Raw genomic sequence first — 21,212 nt, 5'->3', positions numbered from 1 at the left:
ACGGAACCCTAAAAATGTAGGCGCCAATGGTTACCGTCCCATAGAAAATTTGAATTTCGCGCCTTTTTCTACTGACAAAATTTGTTTCACCAGCTATAGTTCCCTATAAAATCCTATTCTCAATCTTCCAACATATGTACAAATTGTACCAGACACCCAGTCTTTGATTTGAAGTGGGTACCCAATCTATCGTCGTATCTCAATCAGAATGCGGTCACCGTCTCAGTGCCAAGTTTAACGGCCAGTTAGCGTTTAACTGTGCCCTGGACCGCCGGCCACTAACGAACAGGTAAATACAAAACCCGGTTAATACTACCTCGTTTAGACGATAGCGTAGCCATTTTACTTTAGTCCCTGCAAGTTTTCATACATTTTATCATGCGCTTTCCCGCTTGAGACGCGTTTTTGACGTGTCTTCAGGATCTTCTTAAAGGCTTCGTCACACAGGCGCGTTTTCCGGGCGGGGCGTGAGCGGGACGCGCCGCTTTTACTTACATATAAAACGCTCACGCCCCGCCCGGAAAACGCGCCTGTGTGACGGAACCTTAAGCGGGTTTTGCTTGTGTTTTTGCCGTGAACTGTCTTAGATTTGGGCCTTAAGAGTCATGCTTTGCCAAAGGTGACAATTGTGTTCATAATGCGTTACTGCGTCACGTAGATTGGCCAAGGTTAGGTTGACCTAACGTGTCTAATATGCACCACTGGCGGATGATAAATGATAAAATGATGCTTAAAGTACTATTCATAATACTTTAATAAAAATTTATTGACCCAAAAAAACAACATAATAATAACAGCATAGGTACCTTCTGATCCACAGCGCAGGCTTCGTCATAAGAATTAATTTTATTGACTGTAGAACACGAACGTTTTTATAGATGATCGCCGGTAGACTTATTAATGAGTTTTTTCCAAAAATCTTCGTTTTATGGTTCCGTATAACCAAAGGGTAAAAACGGGACCCTATTACTAAGACTCCGCTGTCCGTCTGCCCGTCCGTCCGTCCGTCCGTCTGTCTGTCACCAGGCAGTAAGTCAAGAACCGTGATAGCTAGTTGAAATTTCCACAGATGATGTATTTCTGTTGCCGATATAACAACATATACTAAAAACAAAATTAAATAAATATTAAAGTAGGGCTCCCATACAACAAACGTGATATTTATTGGCGTTTTCTGCGTAACGGTATGGAACCCTTCGTGCGCGAGTCCGAATCGCACTTGGCCGGTTTTTTTTATTAAAAGGACATATCCATCGGAAGGACACGCCTTTCTGCTGGTATGCTGGTATGACATTTTATATCGTAAGCCAACCGACCCTTTATATCGACCAGCCAAGTGTATGTCGGACAACGCATAACGGACTATGCGTTGTCCGACATACACTTGGCCGGTTTCATTTAGTATGTAACATTTATTCAGTTTATAGTAACAACAAAGATGACAAAATTTCTTTTTTTTTAATAGATGGAGGTGGAAGTACGGCTCACGAGGACGGGAGAGGAGCCCTGGGGCTTCAGACTCATCGGCGGCACCGATTTCAACATGCCGCTCACCGTTGTCAAGGTAACTGGTGTGTGAGCGAGACAACGCTATGCAAGATTGCACACACAGGCCTATTCGGATTTCGAGATAATCACAAGATCGTGAGACGATTTAGAGATCAACTAGATCTACATTAGATATCGACTAGATGTGACTTGGATATCTAAGTCATAACTTGTCGAAATCGTTCAAGAGGACCTCCAGAATCGCGGAAACGTCAAATTTGTCATATCTATCTTACAAATATCTTTAAATTATCCGTATCGTAACTTGTTGAAGTCTAGTAGAAATCTAATTCGTTTTCCGAATCGAGCCGACAGAAGCGGTTCGGATACAATGAGGAGACCGCGATAGTAGAGTGTTGAGCACAGAATGATTATACCACAGAATAAGTAATAGTCCTTACTACCGTACAGAAAGGACACTTCGTACAAAACCGAAGTTAGACAGCGATTCAGGGTCGAATCATGACAGGCGTGGCTCACTCCGCGATTTCGTCGCTTTGCAACAGGTAGCTACAAGTACATCCGTCCCACACCAATTTTGGTGGCTAGCCATAGGCCGCGCGTGGCGCTGTCGCCACCTAGCGGTCATATCTGTCCTAATCGTATCAGACGCGTTTTGTTAGAGAGTGAATCTTCTGTACCTAGTACTATTATTTATTCTCTGCTTATTTAGCCAATAAAATGGAATAAGTACCTACCTGTGTATTAATGTCATATTAATACATTCAATGTCATGGACTCAATGCCATAAGTAATTTATACAAGTCAACTTTCCTCATAAAGCATTAAAATATATGCCAATGACTGGTATTCAGTGCCAATTAATGGGTACCGTAAAACGGGGTGAGTAGGTTTCGCGGGGAGCTATGGGTTATGAATGGGGAGAGAAGGATTGAGAGGGGGGTGAGGTGGGTTTTTAAGGCTACTGCTACAAAAATAATGTATTCCAATTTAAAATGGAGCTATAGTAATATTCATAATAAAAAAAATCGTATGTATGAAAAACCCTCTCACCCCAAATACGAGGCACTACGGGGTGAGGTGGGATTTCCTCTTTATCGTCAAAGTTATGAAATTGAACTACCCAAAATAAAATACAAACGTCCGAACCACTTATTATATACACCATTCAGTTTTCACATGTAAAAATAAAATTTTATCGAGGTTTGAAAGTCAAATTTCACCCAACTCACCCCATTTTACGGTAGTTTACTTAGACCAAAGAGAGTTACTGTCATGGTAAATTATGTAGCTACAATTCATTTACTGCCATCTTTCGACAGAAGATTTACATTGTTTGAACGCCATTTGACTTTGATCTTTATTCTTTCACTGATATGTGTTAACTTGTTAAATATTAATATTAACGCCATCTACTCGAGCATAGGCTAAAGGTTATGGCGCCATCGCTCGAAAACATTGCACTACTCGTATACCTTTGGCCTATAGTCGAGTAGATGGCGTTAATATTAATTAATATTTAATAAGCTTTTTTTTTATACATTTATTTACATACAATATATATACAGTGGTACTACTAAACGAAATTAATAACTAGCTTAAATCTAAAATAGGCCCTTGAGGCATTGTACCAAGGATGCTGGCGGCATTTCCTCGCTGTATCGCAAAATCGCAATGCTGATACGTTGTGCGAGGTAGCCGCCAGCTCTTCGGTCACCAGTTACGTCAACCAGACGCTTCGCGATTTCTGCGAACAACTTATGCGCGCTGGGACCCCATGGACCTAGAGTTTCAACTCCAAATGGTACAAAATGGTACTCTCTACCGAGGCTCTTATATTTGTTACGTTTTAGAATTTCGGCGCTTTCCGCCGCTCCGCCCGCTTTCACAGTAGTCCGTTGGAGGTGGGACGGTGCCAGTGTGTCTACGCAGGTAGCATCCCACACCAACATCCGTCCCAAGCTCCAAGGAACTAAGGACACTCCATCGGGCCTCTTGCCATCATCTCTGATAATACCAGTCGGCTCAAGAAGAGCAGGCACATTGATGGTGGCAAGAGACCGACGGACTATGTCATTAAGCGACGCATGTCTCGAAAAACAAATAAGTTAACACATATCAGTGAAAGAATAAGGATCAAAGTCAAATGGCGTTCTAACAGTCGAAAGATGGCAGTAAATTTACAGTGGCTACATAATTTACTTTGACAATCCGTCTCTATAGACTCTATTCTCTTTGCTTAGACGCGCATTTAAAACACGCGCGTGTTGAAATGCTTGGCCTGCACACACAACCCCTCAATCAGTATGTCATGTCACAACGATCGTAACATTGACATCCAAGTGCTAGAATTAGACATGTCAATAATAGATCGCTGGCGGCCGCTCAATCGCTTGCGTAACGCCATTATTGATGGATCTATAGATCTATTGAATAATATAAACACCGATGAAAACTAATAATACTGACCGATGTTTATAGTTCGTTGTTTTAAGCATTAGAAAAAGATTACGCGTTCTTGACGTGTCTTTTAATTGAAAAACGCTTTTTAAAAATCAGTAACTATTACTTATGAAAGCAAAAGAATGTAAATAATCGTGTATGATTCATAGTTGTTACATATTTGCCGTGACTTAAGGCAACTTAAGGTAAAGGGCCCCTGATTCGGCAGGTTAAGGCTCTTGAGAATTTGTAATTTTTTTTTATATTACTAAAAACATATCAATACCTTGAAAGCTTTTGAGTAAGTTATATTAGTTCTTTGTTAATAATTTAATGTATAAACTATAGGGTTTTAGATGAAACTTTTTTTTATATGAATTTTTTCGTGAACCTCTTATTTGGCTCCCATTTCGTGATACAAATTTAGCTCTGCTCCTAAAAGGTTCGTGAATTCGTGTCCCCTGTTTCGGATTACATTTTCTTAGAGTAATTGGTGATAATTTGCTGATAACCATTTTAAATATTTAACGGTCTTACCTACTTACGAGTAATTTTGTAAGGTCAAATTAAAAATAATATTTAAAAAAAAAAATTAATTTGGGAGCTATAGGTACTTGGTCAAGCAGATCTTGTCAGTAGAAAAAGGCGGCAAATTTGAAAAATGTAGGCGCGAAGTGATAACGTCCCATAGAAAATGTGAATTTCGCGCCTTTTTTTACTGACAAGATTTGCTTGACCTGCTATAGCTTAAAGTTTTTTGTACTCGTCGACTTTAATGGTTGAATTAAGACTTTGTAAACCATGTGGGTACTTTAATACTTGATTAAAAGCCGAACTATATAAATAAAAAAAAAAATTAAAAAATAAAAAAAAAATACAAAATATTAAAATTAAAATTTAAAAAAAAATTAACTATCTTATACGTTAAATATAAACATACACAAAAATAAATCAAATAAATTGAATTATAAATAAAATTGTGCTAGTAGTTAATATGATAATATACGTGGAATATACCTTAAAATTTTTAACTCGGGTCACATTCAAACTCGTTTTGTGAGAATTCTAGTGAAAACACCTAATTTCGCTCATACGAAACTTCATGAAATACATGAATTGTTTTCTAATTTATTTTTTTAATTATCTTCGTTGTTATATTTAAAAACAAGCACTCAAAATGTATCTAGAAAATCCTTGATTCGTTAGTGGCACGAAATAGGAGACACACGTAAAATAAAATGACCGCTATTTCGTGAGTCAATTTATTGCAATTTTAAGGTATTTCTATGCATATATTCAATATTTTTTCTTATCAAATCAATTACTAAGGAACCCACAGAAACACTCCCAAAAACTTTTATTCGAATGGGTTTAGCTTTTCCTTCCTATAAGCTTATCAAGTGAGAGCGCGCACCTTACGCCTAAAAAAAGTGCACGCATACAACACAGCTGTTCGCGGCCGTCTTACAGTTTCAACCGTCGTATTAATCTCAGTTTAATCACTAAAATATTGGTTATTATTTTATTGAAGAGATTAAATAATACAGATTTTTTTCATATGTATAATTTGAATAAAAAATATTTGAATTCCTTATTATTTGCGCCAGAAACAAAACTAACGAAATAACGTACTAACACGAACTTGGGGCCCTTTAGCTTATTTTTCAAAAGTGTTTTTCAATAAAAAGGCACGTCAAGATTGTGTACCTTTTTTCTAATGCTATAAAAATGAACTATAGTGCAAATCTAGTTTTACTATTTTTAAAGAGTTCTTAGTAAAGTTAAGCGCTGGTGGCCTGGCGGTAAGAGTTTTTCGGAAATTATGTACGAAATATCACTTATGTATAGTCACTTATCGGTGAAGGAAAACATCGTGAGGAAACCGGACTAATTCCAATAAGGTTTAGATTACCCTCTGGGTTGGAAGGTCACATGCCTGTCGCTTTTGTAAAAACTAGTGCCTATGCCAATTCCTGGGATTAGTTGTCAAGCGGACCCCAGGCTCCCATGAGCCGTGGCAAAATGCCGGGATAGCGCGAGGAAGATGATGATGAAATATACTGGGTCAAGCAGATCTTGTCAGTAGAAAAAGGCGGCAAATTTGAATTTCGCGCCTTTTTCTACTGACAAGATTTGCTTGACTGTCTATAGTTCTTAGTTATACCATAGAATCTATGGTATAACTAAGAACTATGGCATAGATAAATCTTACGCGCTGCGCCTACGACGCCTGTGCTACGCCGTAGTCCGTAGCCTCTTGTTCCTGCTACGCGTAGCGGAAACTGTTCGTAGACCCATCGACGTACGCTCTGTAGGCAGCGACTTCACATTCGAAATTGTACCAAATTGACAAGGATAAACGGTTCAATTTGAAGTGAGCATTGTAAGTGTCGTCAGGCACTTTCAAATACTTTCAATGCCAATGTCTTAGAGGATATAACCAACGGAGACGCCATGTCTATAATTTTCGGTACAAAATAGTCTGCCGTTTTTTGCGGGGGAGGGGCACATCAAATGTATACGTAACGTAAACATAGCCATGTCAGATAAACGTCAGTCCTGTTGACATGTCGTTGACCATTGGCCGCCTATTTTCGACAGAGGGGAACGCCTGTTAATGACCACTCCGTTGGTTGCCAATGTAAACAACTTATTTAATAAAAAAATATTTTAATTAATTTCTCCAGGTTCTACCCGACTCACCTGCTGACCTCGCCGGCATTCGCAATGGGGACACCGTCGCCAGCATACAGGGGGTAAAAGCGGCCACGATGACACATGACGGGGCTAAAGCGGCTGTGGCGGCGGCAGCGGACGGCCTCAGCCTTGGAGTGATGCGGTGAGTCCCACGGATTTCGAGATAATCACAAGATCTTGAGACGATTTAGAGATCAACTAGATCTACATTAGATATCGACTAGATGTGACTTGGATATCTAAGTCATAACTTGTCGAAATCGTTCAAGAGGACCTCCAGAATCGCGGAAACGTCAAATTTGACATATCTATCTTACAAATATCTTTAAATTATCCGTATCGTAACTTGTTGGAGTCTAGTAGAATCTAATTCATTTTCCGAATCGAGCCGTAAGCACAGAAGAAATAATAGTACTACCGTACAGAAAGGACACTTCCTACAAACCCGAAGTTTGACAACGGTTCAGGGTCAAATCGTGCTATCCCTTTCTAATATATGGCACTATCCCTTTCGGCAATTTAGGGTTGTCAAAATTCAAGTGATTATCTTATCTGTGGTCGTGCACGCAAAAGGAAGTCAAGTGGTGCCAACCCTAATAATTGCTCGGGGCAATGCTGAGCCGAACGGAGCCGAGTTTGCGCGAAGTCAGGAGTGTCTCCCCACTGCCGTAAGATACGTCAATTAATAGATCTAGAAACGATATGGATTAGATATGTCAGTGTCAAATGTGACATTTCTTCAAACAAAAACGTCACTTTTGACACTGACACATGTAATCCATATCGTTTCTAGATCTATTAATTGGCGTATCTTAAAGTTCGAATCGGGCAGTCACTACATTAAGTACAATGGTACTGTTGCCAATATACAGGGTGGACACATAACGGGGCTTTATTCCTCAACATTGGAGTAATGCGATAACACCTATAATTAGGGTTGCCAGATCGAAAGGCGCTATTATCGGGAAACAATATACATTTTTCTGGATTTTGGGATTTAAGTCGGGAAAAAAAAATTAGAGATGCCACGATTGCCACGATGCCATGATTCGGCAACTATTCGATATTCGGCCTATTCGGGCACTTTGCCCAATATTCGGTATTCGGCCGAATGTTGCCTACTATTCGGCCGAATACCGAATATCTGTTGCATCTACCTAAAAAGAAAAATTACAAAAAAAATAACCAGAAACTAGGTATATTTAATATTTAAAATATATTCTTGGAAAGTAGTTAAATACGAAGGCACGTTTTTGAGCATTTATTGATTACAAAATATTTTATTTTTATCATGGGTCTGATTTGATTGACTCTAATATACATTCATTAATTCTGTTCAACATAAAAATATATCTTAGCAAACGTAGTGCTTTGATGGCGAACAGTTTGCATAATAATTGTGACTCAAAATGTTCGCATGTCATGTCGAATATTCGGTATTCGGCCGAGAGAGATTCGGCCAAATACACTATTCGGGGCATCTCTAAAAAATACATTCAAATTAAAGTAATTGTATTAAAAACAACGATATTTTACATTATTGGCACTACGTCAGCTCGCTCGCTCGACGACAGTTCGGAACTCGAAATTATTGTTTTATAACGTGAAGCTGTTTTTCGGGACAGTTTACACTTTGTCGGGAATCGGGAACACCTGCTAAAAATCGGGAGAATCCCGCCAAATCCCGACCATCTGGCAACCCTACCTATAATTGACCGAGCAAAAGCCGAGGTCTTCCTCACGTTAAAATTGACGTTAAAATGTGACGTTCTTCAAACAAAAACGTCACTTTTGACACTGACACATCTAATCCATATCGTTTCTAGATCTCTTAATTGACGTATCTTAAAATTTGTAATTGGGCAGCGATTTTCGTGAAATATCGTGACATAACACCACAATCCTTATTGGGGTTACTGTAGACAGGTCGATTTGTATAAGATTGTCCCATCATATTTATTTTATTTGTTTACTTACGCTAGAACAGGCCGAGTCCGGGCTGAGGAGTCCAACACTTCAGTTTTTTATAGAACATATCACGTGATCACAAATCACCCGTCATCAGGGGTGCGAAACTCCTGACTTCGGGCAACCTCGGCTCCGCTCGGCTCAGGATTGCTCCGAGCAATTATTAGGGTTGACACAACTTGACACAACCTTTGCGTGCACGACCACAGATAAGATAATGACTTGAATTTTGACAACCCCTTTGAGAATAGCCGAAAGGGATAGTGCTAATATATGACAGGGACAGCATGATTCGACCCTGAACGGCTGTCAAACTTTGGTTTTGTAGGAAGTTTCCTTTCTGTACGGTAGTACTATTATTTATTCTGTGGCTTCGGCCCGGACCCAGATCATTCTAGTGTAAGTCATCATTTATAATATTTGTATATGTATATGTAAATATAACGATGTCATTTTGCATAGTATACCTATTACGAAGGCTAATTCAGTACATAAACATTAACAATGACCTAACGACGAAGTAATCAATTCAAAGGGCGAATTCCTTTAGTACTACTAATACACGATCAAAACAACAGTCAAAAATGTACATTAAGAGAAACTCTTTAAGTCTAAAATACAACAACAACACGTTTTAAAAATATAACCCAATGTCAACTCATCAATAGCTGCCAATGGTCAAATTAATCGATTTTCGAATTTAATTTAGTTTCGCGGCTATCTTCACTCCGTGCGGTGCAAAAATCAAAAGTGTTTAGGTTATAAATGAAATAGGCTACGTCTATTGGCGGGAAAAGTTCATTTTGACAGTTAGGGAAGTGCCGCCATCTTGAATTCTGATCAGACCGAAGTTAGCTCCAGATTGTGTCCTTCCTTTATAAGCAACTTGAGAGAGCGCGTAAGTTTTTCATTGCATTTACGATTTGTGTTCCGAACGAAGTTATAACAGTATATTTATTTTAAATTTTGCTGGTCGAAATGAAGTTTTACCTGGTCTATAAGGATAAGTAAGCATTTATTTTGTTTAGTTTCTGTTCAGTTTTTTAAGGATATTTTGTATATTTTATTGATAGGTAGTGTCATAAAATATTGCACCCTGTATAATGTAGTCTGTTTGTCTAAAACTTCGTCATTGTAATGCCACTTTTAAACCATAATTTATTTATTTATTTATTTTAATCTTTATTGCACAATACATGAAGATACAAATGGCGGACTTAATGCCTTAAGGCATTCTCTACCAGTCAACCAATGGGTCAAACCAGCATTGGTTTGACCCATTGGTTGACTGGTACTTACCCTAACATTAATTATGCCAATTTAGAGTACGTCTAAGATAACTTTGCTCTGATTTGAACAGAACAAAGTGTAAGAGTGTCATTAGAATCGTCAAATTTTCATAGACGTTTGACATGATGACATTGACACACATTGTCATTGCAAATGTCCATGCAGAGCTTGGTGCGACTCTACCTGCCTCACCTTCCATCACTATATCTTATAAAACAAAGTCCTCCGACGCGTCTGTCTGTTTGTGTGTATGTATGTTCGCGATAAACTCTATCATATTATATCTATCAATAGAGTGATTCTTGAGGAAGGTTTTACGTCTACCACTAGTACGGTTACCATCAGTTTGTCACTGACATAAACGCCGTCGAGAACGTAATTTACTTTCTATACATCCCGTTTGCACTAATATGCGAGTGCGAGCGAGATGTATAGAAAGTAAATTGCGTTCTCGACGGCGTTTATGTCAGTGACAAACTGATGGTAACCGTACAGTTTTGACATTGACATGACGCTCACGTCTACGTAATTTACTTTCTGTACATCTCGCTTCCACTAATATGCGAGTACGAGCGAGATGCATAGAAAGTGAGTTACGTAGACGTGAGCGTATATGTCAATGTCAAAACTGATGGTAGACGTAGTGTATAGTTTGTTAAGATTTTGTGTAACCCGTGCGAAGTCGAGGCGAGTCGCTAGTTAACACTATATTTTTTGCATAGCTATTAATACGTAACACCTTGCCCTATTTCTATATTTAACCCAACTTGATTTAATCGTTATTTGGCTCAGTATAACTCTAAATAGTGTCATATTCATACAGTTAATATGATCTTATTTCCACAATGAGTTCTGAAGATATTAGTGAAGTGTCTCTGTTAGCTATAGTGATATCGAGATATTACCGGAGCGACCATTTTCTGGTATGGTAAAACTATAATTAATTGATATCGATTCGAATGTTAAATCGATTTTCTATCGGTCGATATCAAATTTATTTTTAACTTAAGTCGACCTGTCCATACCCCGCCTAAACGTATCGAACTATTTTCAAATTAAAAAATAGATATTACCGTATTATGTATTTATAGAACCGTGCCGAGAATAAATCTTTATATAAAAAAAATATTGATATTTAAAAATAACTATTAACCAAGCGCTGGTGGCCTAGCGGTAAGAGCCTGCGACTTTCAATCCGGAGGTCGCGGGTTCGAACCCCGGCTCGTACCAATGAGTTTTTCGGAACTTATGTACGAAATGTCATTTGATATTTGCCAGTCGCTTTTCGGTGAAGGAAAACATCGTGAGGAAACCGGACTAATCCGAATAAGGCCTAGTTTCCCCTCTGGGTTGGAAGGTCAGATGGCAGTCGCTTTGGTAAAAGCTAGTGCCTACGTCAAATCATGGGATTAGTTGTCAAGCGGACCCCAGGCTCCCATGAGCCGTGGCAAAATGCCGGGATAACGCGAGGAAGAAGATTGATATTTAAAAATAACTAAATTTGAGAGTGATCTTAACCTTATTTAATCTATACTTATAGTAAACAGATATTAATATATTTTTAAAGCAGTGTGAATTGTGGTCAAAGTTGTCCAGGTTATGCGATTGTAGGAACCCGATTCTGACGGTTTGGGTTTTGTTTTGATACGACCTTGAAGATCGCTCGCGCTGATTGGTGCATGCGAAATGAAGTAGTGCGTGAGATGCGCGCCAATCACCAAGACCACCGTCAAGGTCGTCTCAAAACCAGATTAACCCCTTATTTATAAATGCGCTACAAACCCCGATTAGCTAATAATCGTTTGTCTTTCTGCCGTATTCGAACTTCAAGATATTCACAAGAGACGACACGTACTAGATCCATTCTAGATACGTTATAGTTTAGATATCAACTAGTTCTCTTTTGCAGCGCAATTCGGGCAACCAATGTCACTTTTAAGTTAGATAGAGTAAGATATCTATTAGATGTGAATTGGATCTCTAAGTCATATCCTGTGGAAATCGTTCAACAGTATCTCCAGAATCGCGCAAATGTCAAATTTGACAGGTTAGATCTTAAACATATCGTTATCGTATCTTGGTGATGTCTAAAAGATGTCTAATAGATGTCTATTTCAAAATCAGAATCGGGCCCTTTATCTGTCATTTTGACTTATGTATTTGTAAGAAAGGGTTAAACATAATTTAACTAAATCAGGCCCGTAAAGTTTTATGAATAAGTGGGTAAACCGTAACAAGTTTTTTAATCGGAAGGTCTCTTAGGTCTCTTTTAGCCTTTTTCACTTTTAAATTCCCATATAACCATTCCAGTCGCAGAATCACAAAGTGGTAACTAAATGTCAGATGTGTCGTAACAGAGTCCACACAATGTGTCTAGAATTGTTTCGAAACAAAGTGTCGTCGCCGTGTCTACACTTTTCCGTAACAAGGTGTCGACACATTTGTGTGCACTTTGCGTGCGGTTTGCGACTAAATCTGACAGCAAATTTGTGACAGCAAATGTCAATATAAAATACCTCTTGAAAACCAAGGTTTGTCAAACTACTATTAGTGTCTCGTGTGCTCGTAATTCTAGTAAGTCATCATGGGCAATGCAAATGATAATAATCGACCGAAACCATATAAACACCCAACACCCGTCAACCTTTTACAGAAAAGTTTTTAAAGAAATTCAATAAGCTACTTAGGTCAGGCAACGAATGCTCCAAAAGTTGTAGAGGGAAATGCTCGGAACACAATTTTTGACTCCGTAACTCGGTTTGACAAGTTAAGAGGTAAACATATCAAAAGTCCCCGGCCGTAGCCCTTGAGCGGGGGGGGGAGAGAGGGGGCTTTGAAGGTCCCATTTTCCCGTTTTTCGATTATATCTCGGAAACTATGCATCTCAACGACATGGCCACTTATACAAAATGAAAGTTAATTTAATTTGTTACAAGTTTATTCAATCAATTTTTTCGATATGTTGAATAGTTTTTGAGATATCCGCTCTTGAAAGTTTATTTAGGGCTCTCAATTTTATCTTGATATATTTATATCAGTGAAGGTGCTAGGCCGTGTTTGGTATCGTTTTCGTATAAATCTGGGGTGCTGAATCCATTTAAGATATCACATTGACACCATTCCACAAAATAAAATAAATCTTTTTAGGGTTCCGTACCTCAAAAGGAAAAAACGGAACCCTTATAGGATCACTCGTGCGTCTGTATGTATGTCCGTCTGAATACACAAAATAGTTCTTTACCTATAGATGACAGGAAAACCTATTAGAAATGTGCAGTCAAACGCGAGTCGGACTTAATGTACGGAACCCTTAATACGCGAGTCCGACTCGCACTTGGCCGGTTTTTTTGAAACTCTTCTTGACGCTTAACCGCTGAACCGATTTCGTTGAAATTTGGCATAGAAATAGTTTGCGTCCCGGAACAGGACATAGGATAGATCTTATAACCAAAATCATCTTTTGAAGGTGTGAAAAGTGGCGTGGAAATTTGTACGGGAAATCAATAACCGCTGAACCGATTTATATGAAATTTGGGATGGTCTACATCTTTGATTTAGTTAAAAATGATGAAAAAACATGACTTCAAACCTAAACTTAAACAGTATTAACTTCAAGAAGTCAATTCTGAATTCCCCCCTACACCTCATTTCACACCTTTAAAGGATGATTTTTGAGATAACTTATTATATCCTGTCTCGGGACTCAAAATATATGTGTACCAAATTTAAATTAAACCGGTTCAGCAGTTTAAGCGTGAAGAGGAGTTTAAAAGAAAGTATTTTAATAAGTTTATATGTTTTTACTTCGGAATGGTGTCAATGTGATACCTTAACTAAATTTGGTACTGCGGATTTATACGAAAACGATACCAAACATGGCCTCGTAGCTTTACTGTTGTAGAAGTCAAAATAAAATTGAGAGCCCTAAATTCTTATTACTTGGCCAAACTTGTGTAGAAGGAAAAGGTAAAATAAAAGTCTTCGGCAGGAATATAAGACACAAATATATATTTTTTTTGCGTTACTATTTAATTCATCAAATATAAACATACCTTGATTATACTATTCTAGTGAGATCCTCATAGATAAACAAAAACATTTACTTAAAAAATTACAAGGTCGAAATGTCACGGAACTTGTGAGAGTAATATGTGAAAAATAAAAACTTTTATGACAAAAAAAATCTGGACACAATTTAAGAATCACCCAATTGCGTCGAGGAATCATCTGTATTTTTGCTTGTTTCATTACCTCCTCGCTTCTTTTTTGTCCTTTGTATTCTGTAGCAATTTGTTAGATCTGAAAATAAAGATAACTTGCGTCGTCACGGATGTCGATTTATAGGTTTTAGGGAGTGCAGAATTCGAAAACGATGATCATTTTATAATCCAAGATGGCGGCTACGTATTTTGTCATAAAAGTGGAATCCAAAATAGTCATCATTTTCGAAATCTGCGCCCCCTAAAACCTATAAAACGATATCCATGACGACTTTTATGACATAGTGCATTGCCGCCATTTTGAAATTGAAAATGTTATCATTTTCGAAATCTGCGCCCCCTAAAACCTATAAAGCGACATACATGACGACTTTTATGACATAGTGCATGGCCGCCATCTTGGAATCCAAAATGGTCATCATTTTCGAAATCTGCGCCCCCTAAAACCTATAAAACGACACCCATGACGACTTTTATGACATAGTGCATGGCCGCCATTTTGGAATCCAAAATGGTTATCATTTTCTAAATCTGCGCCCCCCAAAACCTATAAAACGACACCCATGACGACTTTTATGACATAGTGCATGGCCGCCATTTTGGATTTCAAAATGGTCATCATTTTCTAAATCGGGGCCCCCTAAAACGACATCCATGACGACTTTTATGACATAGTGCATGGCCGCCATCTTAGAATCCAAAATGGTCATCATTTTCGAAATCTGCGCCCCCTAAAACCTATAAAACGACACCCATGACGACTTTTATGGCATAGTGCATGGCCGCCATTTTGGATTCCAAAATGGTCATCATTTTCAAAATTGGGGCCCCCTAAAACGTATAAAACGACATCCATGACGACTTTTATGACACAGTGCATGGCCGCCATTTCGGATTCCAAAATGGTCATTATTTTCGAAATCGGCACTCCCTAAAACCTATATATCGACACCCATCTCGACTTTTATGACAAAGTGTTTTGCTACCATCTGCATGCAAGACATTTCTATTATTTTTACGTACAAAAATGCCCCCCTGTCAACTTTCAATCGAGATTTAATCGATAATTTATTCGATTAATATTCAGATTAATTCAATTTCAATCTATGTTAGGTCGACTAAACTAATCGCGATTAAAATTTGAGAATTAACTTTTTTTATTCCATTAATTAGTCGAATAAACAGTTAATCGATTAATGCCCATCTCTGACCACGGCATTTTTACACTTTGAGAATATCTGAAAACAAATCAACACAAGGAGCCATTTTGCAAATCCAGTAACATACCATTAACTTTGTTATTACTTTTGACAGCGCGTGTCATGTGTCAACACAGAGTCGAAACATTGCAACTACTTTGTGACTGCAATATTTCTCAGCCTTAAACCATATTTATACATCATAATTAACAAGTTTCGTAGTATGTAAAGCGTTATTTCTGTTATTTAAGTATAGTATACGCATCGAAGTACTAAAAATGCTTCAAATAATATAGTTATGAACACAGGCACTGAGAAGTAAACAATTTCATTTCCGGCTAAACTAAAACAATGTGGTGGCGCGTTGATTATATTACACTTAGTTTATCAAATCACTCGAGCAGTTTAATTCCCCATAATAATTTAAGTCCTATTGTAATATAAATGCAAACAATATATAATTACGTCTTGTAATCCGTTTTAGAGATGGCGTATTAATGTCACTTATTTTTATTTAAGTATTTTTCCATCTGACAGTTTCCATTTGACAGGAACAAAATGAACGAATGATTTTGGCATGAAGTAGTCGCAAACCCGAAACAATGTGTGCACACGGCGACCACACTTTATGTCACTTTGTGTCATGTGTCGACCCTTCCCCATTTCTGGTAACTGTGTCGACACGGCGACGACTCTGCGACTGGAATGTGACCGAAACAGACGGTGTCGACACAAGATGTGTCAACACCGCGTCGTAACGGCGACTGGAAATGGTTGTATGGGTTGTGACCACTTGTATATAGAATAGAACGGAAATATGAGCAAGATAGATAGAAACCCCCTTATTCATAAAACTTTACGGGCCTGATTTAGTTAAATTATGTTTTATCCCTTTCTTACAAATACATAAGTCAAAATGACAGATAAGGACAAACGATTATTAGCTAATTGAGGTCTCAAGGGCGTTTATGAATAAGGGATAGAAGATATAATTCTCTTTATTGGCACACCTCAGAAAAGATACAGCTTAAAGAAAAACAATCGATTAAAGGTAGAGGCAGAAAACAGGCGGTCTTATCCGCTAAAGAGCGATATCTTCCAGACAACCAACAACTCAACTTATGAACAATAAATTGTTTACATACATACATACAATACATACAAACTTGGGGTAGCGGAAACAAAGCATTTAATCAAAAAAGAGTAGGAGTTACAAAAACGGTATCAAGCTAACTTTCATACACACAATTAAAGTGAATAAACATACACATATAATGTGTGTTCTGTTGTTCCAGCGGTCTCTACGACCTGACGCTCGACGACTACGACCCGATCGACGACCCGCTAGACCAGGACGATTTCGACCAGCCCTCTCATCCGACTGAGGTATTCCAAATACAGCAATTCGGCGACACCCCCCTCGACTCCAAAGAGCCTAGCCGATCCCGCACTGGGTCCCGGGGTAACCTCGACCGGAGGTCTCTTAGCGAAGGTCGCTGTGATCCGTACGAACAGAGGTCCTTAACTGAATCCCCTTACTTCCTTAATACCAAACCTTATAGACCTTTCTCCACTGAACCTTCCCCAATCCCACCTTTAGAGAAACCTATTATACTTAATCCTAATTATCATGATGAATTTGGTACATTTGATGATGGCCTTGAGCCACCTGTTGATCTTCCTAAAGTTGATGAATTCGCGGGGATCCTTAGTGAGAAAAGTAGGTATAAACTTCCAATTTCTAAACAATATGATCCTGATGGAACTAAGCTTAAGAAAACGAAAGAAATAACGACAGTCACCAAGACCGTGGAAGAGAAGATAGTAACAGAAGAGATAGTGACTAAGGAAGTGAAAGTTACTTCGGTAGAAGAAAGATTGGTTAAAGAGCAAAAAGAAGAGGCGAATTTTATGGAAAAAATGAAGAAGGATATTGATATGACTAAGATAGAATTGACTGCTACAAGCATTGTTGATGAGAGTATTGAGAAAGCTGTAATTGTAGCTGATGAAATTAAAAAAGAAATTGATCTTGAACTGAGTGCTATAACCTCAGAATCTAAAACTAGCTCATCTGACATGGAAACTGTGGTCATGACAACTGCTAGAAAAGAATCTACCAAAGAGGTTAGTGAAATGAGTGAAACTGGTAGGCAAACTAATGATGTTGTTGTTAAAAAGAGTGATGTTAGTGTTGCTAAAGAGGTTGCCAAATTTGAAAAAGATGACAAACAAATTATTGTTGACGAACGTCAAGAATTTAGGAGACAGGAGTTAGAAGAAACTATAGAGAGTGGTAGTGTGAGGAGAAAGTCAGAAATGTATGATAGAGATGTTAAAACGGCAGATATGAAAGTTGAAAAGACATCTGTAGATGAAACTATTGAAAGTGGTAGTGTAAGAAGAAAGTCAGAAATGTTTGATAACGATGTGAAAAACATCGATAGTAAAGTAGAAAAGAAGTTTACAGACGAGACAATAGAAAGTGGTAGTGTACGAAGGAAATCTGAAATGTATGATAAAAACGTTGAAATGAAATCTGCAGACGATACAAAAATCGAGACAAAGCAATCTAAAATAATATCTGACCAAAAAAATATTAAAGCGATGCAATCGGCTCAAAAGCAAACATCTGAAATTAAAACAGAAAAAATCTCTAAAACATCTGAGAGCGTACATAAATCAGACGAAAGTAAAACTAAAGAGGCTAAATATAGTACAGCTAAATTACTAGCTGAACAAAGAGCCTATACTATTGGATTACAAACTATTCCTCATATAAGAGGTACAGTGCAATCAAATTATCACTATGATTTATTGCTCAAAACCTTTTTCATACATTTGACTGATGTCATGGTTGCTCTGTCCAGGTTTATTTTAGCTGAACCTGTACTGTCAAATCCTTTAGAAACAAAACCAGAAGTTAAAAAAGAAGTAACTGAAGTTACTCGAGTTGAAAGGGGCGGAGTTTTTGATACGACAGTTGTACAAGATTCTGTAATAGATCGTAAAAAAGCTGAAAGGATAGAAACCGAAGATTTGCAAATTAGAGAAAAAAAAGAGAAAGTTGAAAAACTGGCTGACGTAATTAAACAAGATCACGTGAGGGAGGTAAAGCAGCATGAATATACGGATTATGTGGAAATTATTCAACAAGAAAGTGAAAAAAGGGAAAAAAACGTTTTGTCGGGTGCTGAAATGGCACAGTTAAGTGATAAAAAGTCAGGAGAATTGATAACTAAAATGGATGGAGTTATAACTGAATTCCAGACTAAAGCTGGTTTAGAGGAAGAGATCACAATGCAACGAGAAAGAAGGTCTAGAAGTAGAAGCAAAGTAGACGAAGAAATAGTGAAAGATGCGCTTTCCAGAGTTGATAAAACATCCCAAGAGATTACTGAAGTAAGAACTACCAGCAGTGTTCTAGAGTCAAGGGAGATGAAGACAGAAACGAAACATGAAAGTATGGATATTAAAAGAGAAACCAAACACGAAGCCAGTGGAGCAAATAGTAGGGATGGTAAAAACACATACATATCAATATGTGAAGCTCATGTTTACACTAATAAAAATTCAATTTTTGATGAATCAGCAGAAATATCTGAAACCACCTCAGTGGAAAGTATCAAAGAAACAAATATAGCATTAGAAGCTAACGAAGCAATGGTTACAGAGCGCGTTGCTATAGAATCGCAATCTCAAATAAAACAAGAGGCAGAAGCTGTTGTCGAACCCCATGAAATTTCCAGCGCCAAAACTGAGGAAGTTATTGTCCAAGAAAAAAAAGACATAATTCAAAAAACTGATATCCAAAAATCTTCCATAGACATTGAGAGTAATAAAGCAGCTGTTATTGAAAAAGTAGAGACAATACAGCCAATCGTGGAATTACATGAGGATATTGTCGAAAAGGCTGTTAGTGCTGAGATGAAAAATAAAATGGATATACAGGAAATTGAGACTACTGAATATATTGATGAATTAAACGTTGTCAAAGAAGAATCAATAGAAATCACGGAATCACACGATATTAAAAAAGTACAGGTCTTGGAGGACATTTCTGTTAAAGCTAAGGAAGAATCCATAAAATTTGAGGAAATCAAAGACGTTACAGTATCAAAAGAAGAAATTGTTTCAGTGAAGGAAGAAGCTATAGCAGTTCAGGAGGTAAAAGAAAGTGTATCTATAACAAAAGAAGATATCAAAGAAATACAAGAAGTTGTTTCAGCAAAGGAAGAGGTGGCTGAGGTAGTCCAGGATGTGAAAATTGAGGATACCAAAGTTACTGAAGAAATAGCTGTCATTCAAGGGACTACTGAAATCAGTGAAGTAAAAGACGAATACGCTCAGTTAAAAGTTACGAAAGAAGAAATAACTGAATTAGAGGAAAACGTTGAAATTGACCAAGAAATTGAAGTCTGTATTAAAAAGTCTGTTCATATTGCTGAATCAGAGAACCAATACCAATCTTTCATTTCTGAAAGTTCTATACAGAACGCAGAATACGTTCAAGAATCTTCCTTTACTGCAAGATCTACCGAAGACTCTTCTTTCACTTCCAGCGTTGTCCAAGAATCTACCTTCATTGCCAGGTCTACTGAAGATGCTAAAAAACAGCTTACTTTGGATCTGGATTCAAATATTAAAAAATCTGACTCACAATCTTCAGTGAAGAGCACTATTAGTACCCCTACTCCATCTACTGTCCCTCCCACTCCACTCACAGATGAGTACGTTTTCCGACTCCAAATGCCTCTCCCCAAACTGACTGGTCCACCTGTTCCAAGATCTCCAAGTCCTCAGGACGAGGATCCTCATATTGTTAAAAAGAATTTGGTCCCTCATATAGATACTGAAATTATTGAGGAAGTAGTGTATGAAACTCCGCTTCCAACCCCGCCTGAGGATAAATCTTCACCGCCAAAGTTTACTAAACCAGGGCTGAAAGGGGGTAATATAAAATACACATTTTTCAAGGTAAGTCAGAGCTCGACCAAAATTTTGCTTTGTATTATTTCACATTATTATGTATTGTATTATTTTACATTACCATTTTTTTCAACGTGAACTACTATTAGATAATATACATAAGGGAATTTCCAAATAACTCTTTAATAGTTACTTAATCAAATTTACCTTAACATAAACTAATATGCTTTTTTATGAAATTAGGAGGAGATAAAAGAAATCGAAAGAAAGTCATCACTACTAGCATCTGCCATCGACCAAACTATCAAATCAATTGAAGAATACAAGGAAGAAGTAGGATTAGAAACCAACGTCGATAACCCTCTTGTTTACAACGGTTACGCCAAAGTTATAGACACTAAAGTATACAAAGACAAATTAGACGAAATAAATATCGAAAAACAAATAGTCAAGAACACAGAAAATATAAACAAAATTGTAGAAGACAGAGCAAATTCTGCTGATTCAGTAAATAGGGTTCAGCTTAATGGGATGCCAGTAAATGTAACTGTGATCGTTGAAAATAACGTGGCAAATACAGTGACTGAAGCTAGTGAAAATAAAATGGGAGAATCAATAGAAAACGTTTGCGTAGAGGGATATAGACCCGTGCCTTTCAACCCCGAAGATGCACCACATTTAGAGAGAGTGGAAATTAGAATACCGGTAAGAAAACAAGTAGCTATAAAAGTTATATTTTTAGATTATTACAATTTATTCCAATATTTATTTGCCAATGTTTTTTAGGAGCCGGTTCTAACGGTAGACCCTGGCAAGGCATTTGTAGCAGAGAATGGCGAGATTATGGGTACACATCAGGGTATTGTAGACGGTTTGGAAGAAGCAGTAGTGGATGAAGAAATAGCCAGTAAGTAAAATCAACGTATGTCTTCATAGATGAATAGCGAATAAACTGTTG

General features: G+C 37.7%; 1 protein-coding gene across 1 annotated transcript in view; it reads left to right on the top strand.

Annotated features, from left to right (window-relative positions):
• Positions 1-1,465: 1,465 nt before the first annotated feature.
• The window catches only part of LOC134802514 (titin-like), a 40,576-nt gene continuing 20,829 nt past the window's right edge, over positions 1,466-21,212 (top strand). The window contains exons 1-5 of the mRNA XM_063775193.1: positions 1,466-1,564; positions 6,639-6,790; positions 16,621-20,302; positions 20,498-20,959; positions 21,041-21,161. Of these exons, the coding sequence (XP_063631263.1) occupies positions 1,466-1,564; positions 6,639-6,790; positions 16,621-20,302; positions 20,498-20,959; positions 21,041-21,161 (4,516 nt within the window). The remainder of the gene's footprint in view (positions 1,565-6,638; positions 6,791-16,620; positions 20,303-20,497; positions 20,960-21,040; positions 21,162-21,212) is intronic.

The sequence above is a fragment of the Cydia splendana genome, chromosome 24 (assembly GCF_910591565.1).
Source record: "Cydia splendana chromosome 24, ilCydSple1.2, whole genome shotgun sequence".
Taxonomy (NCBI): Eukaryota; Metazoa; Arthropoda; class Insecta; order Lepidoptera; family Tortricidae; genus Cydia; species Cydia splendana.
The sequence above is the reverse complement of the archived record's forward strand: the minus strand, read 5'-3'. Positions and strand labels throughout refer to the sequence as shown.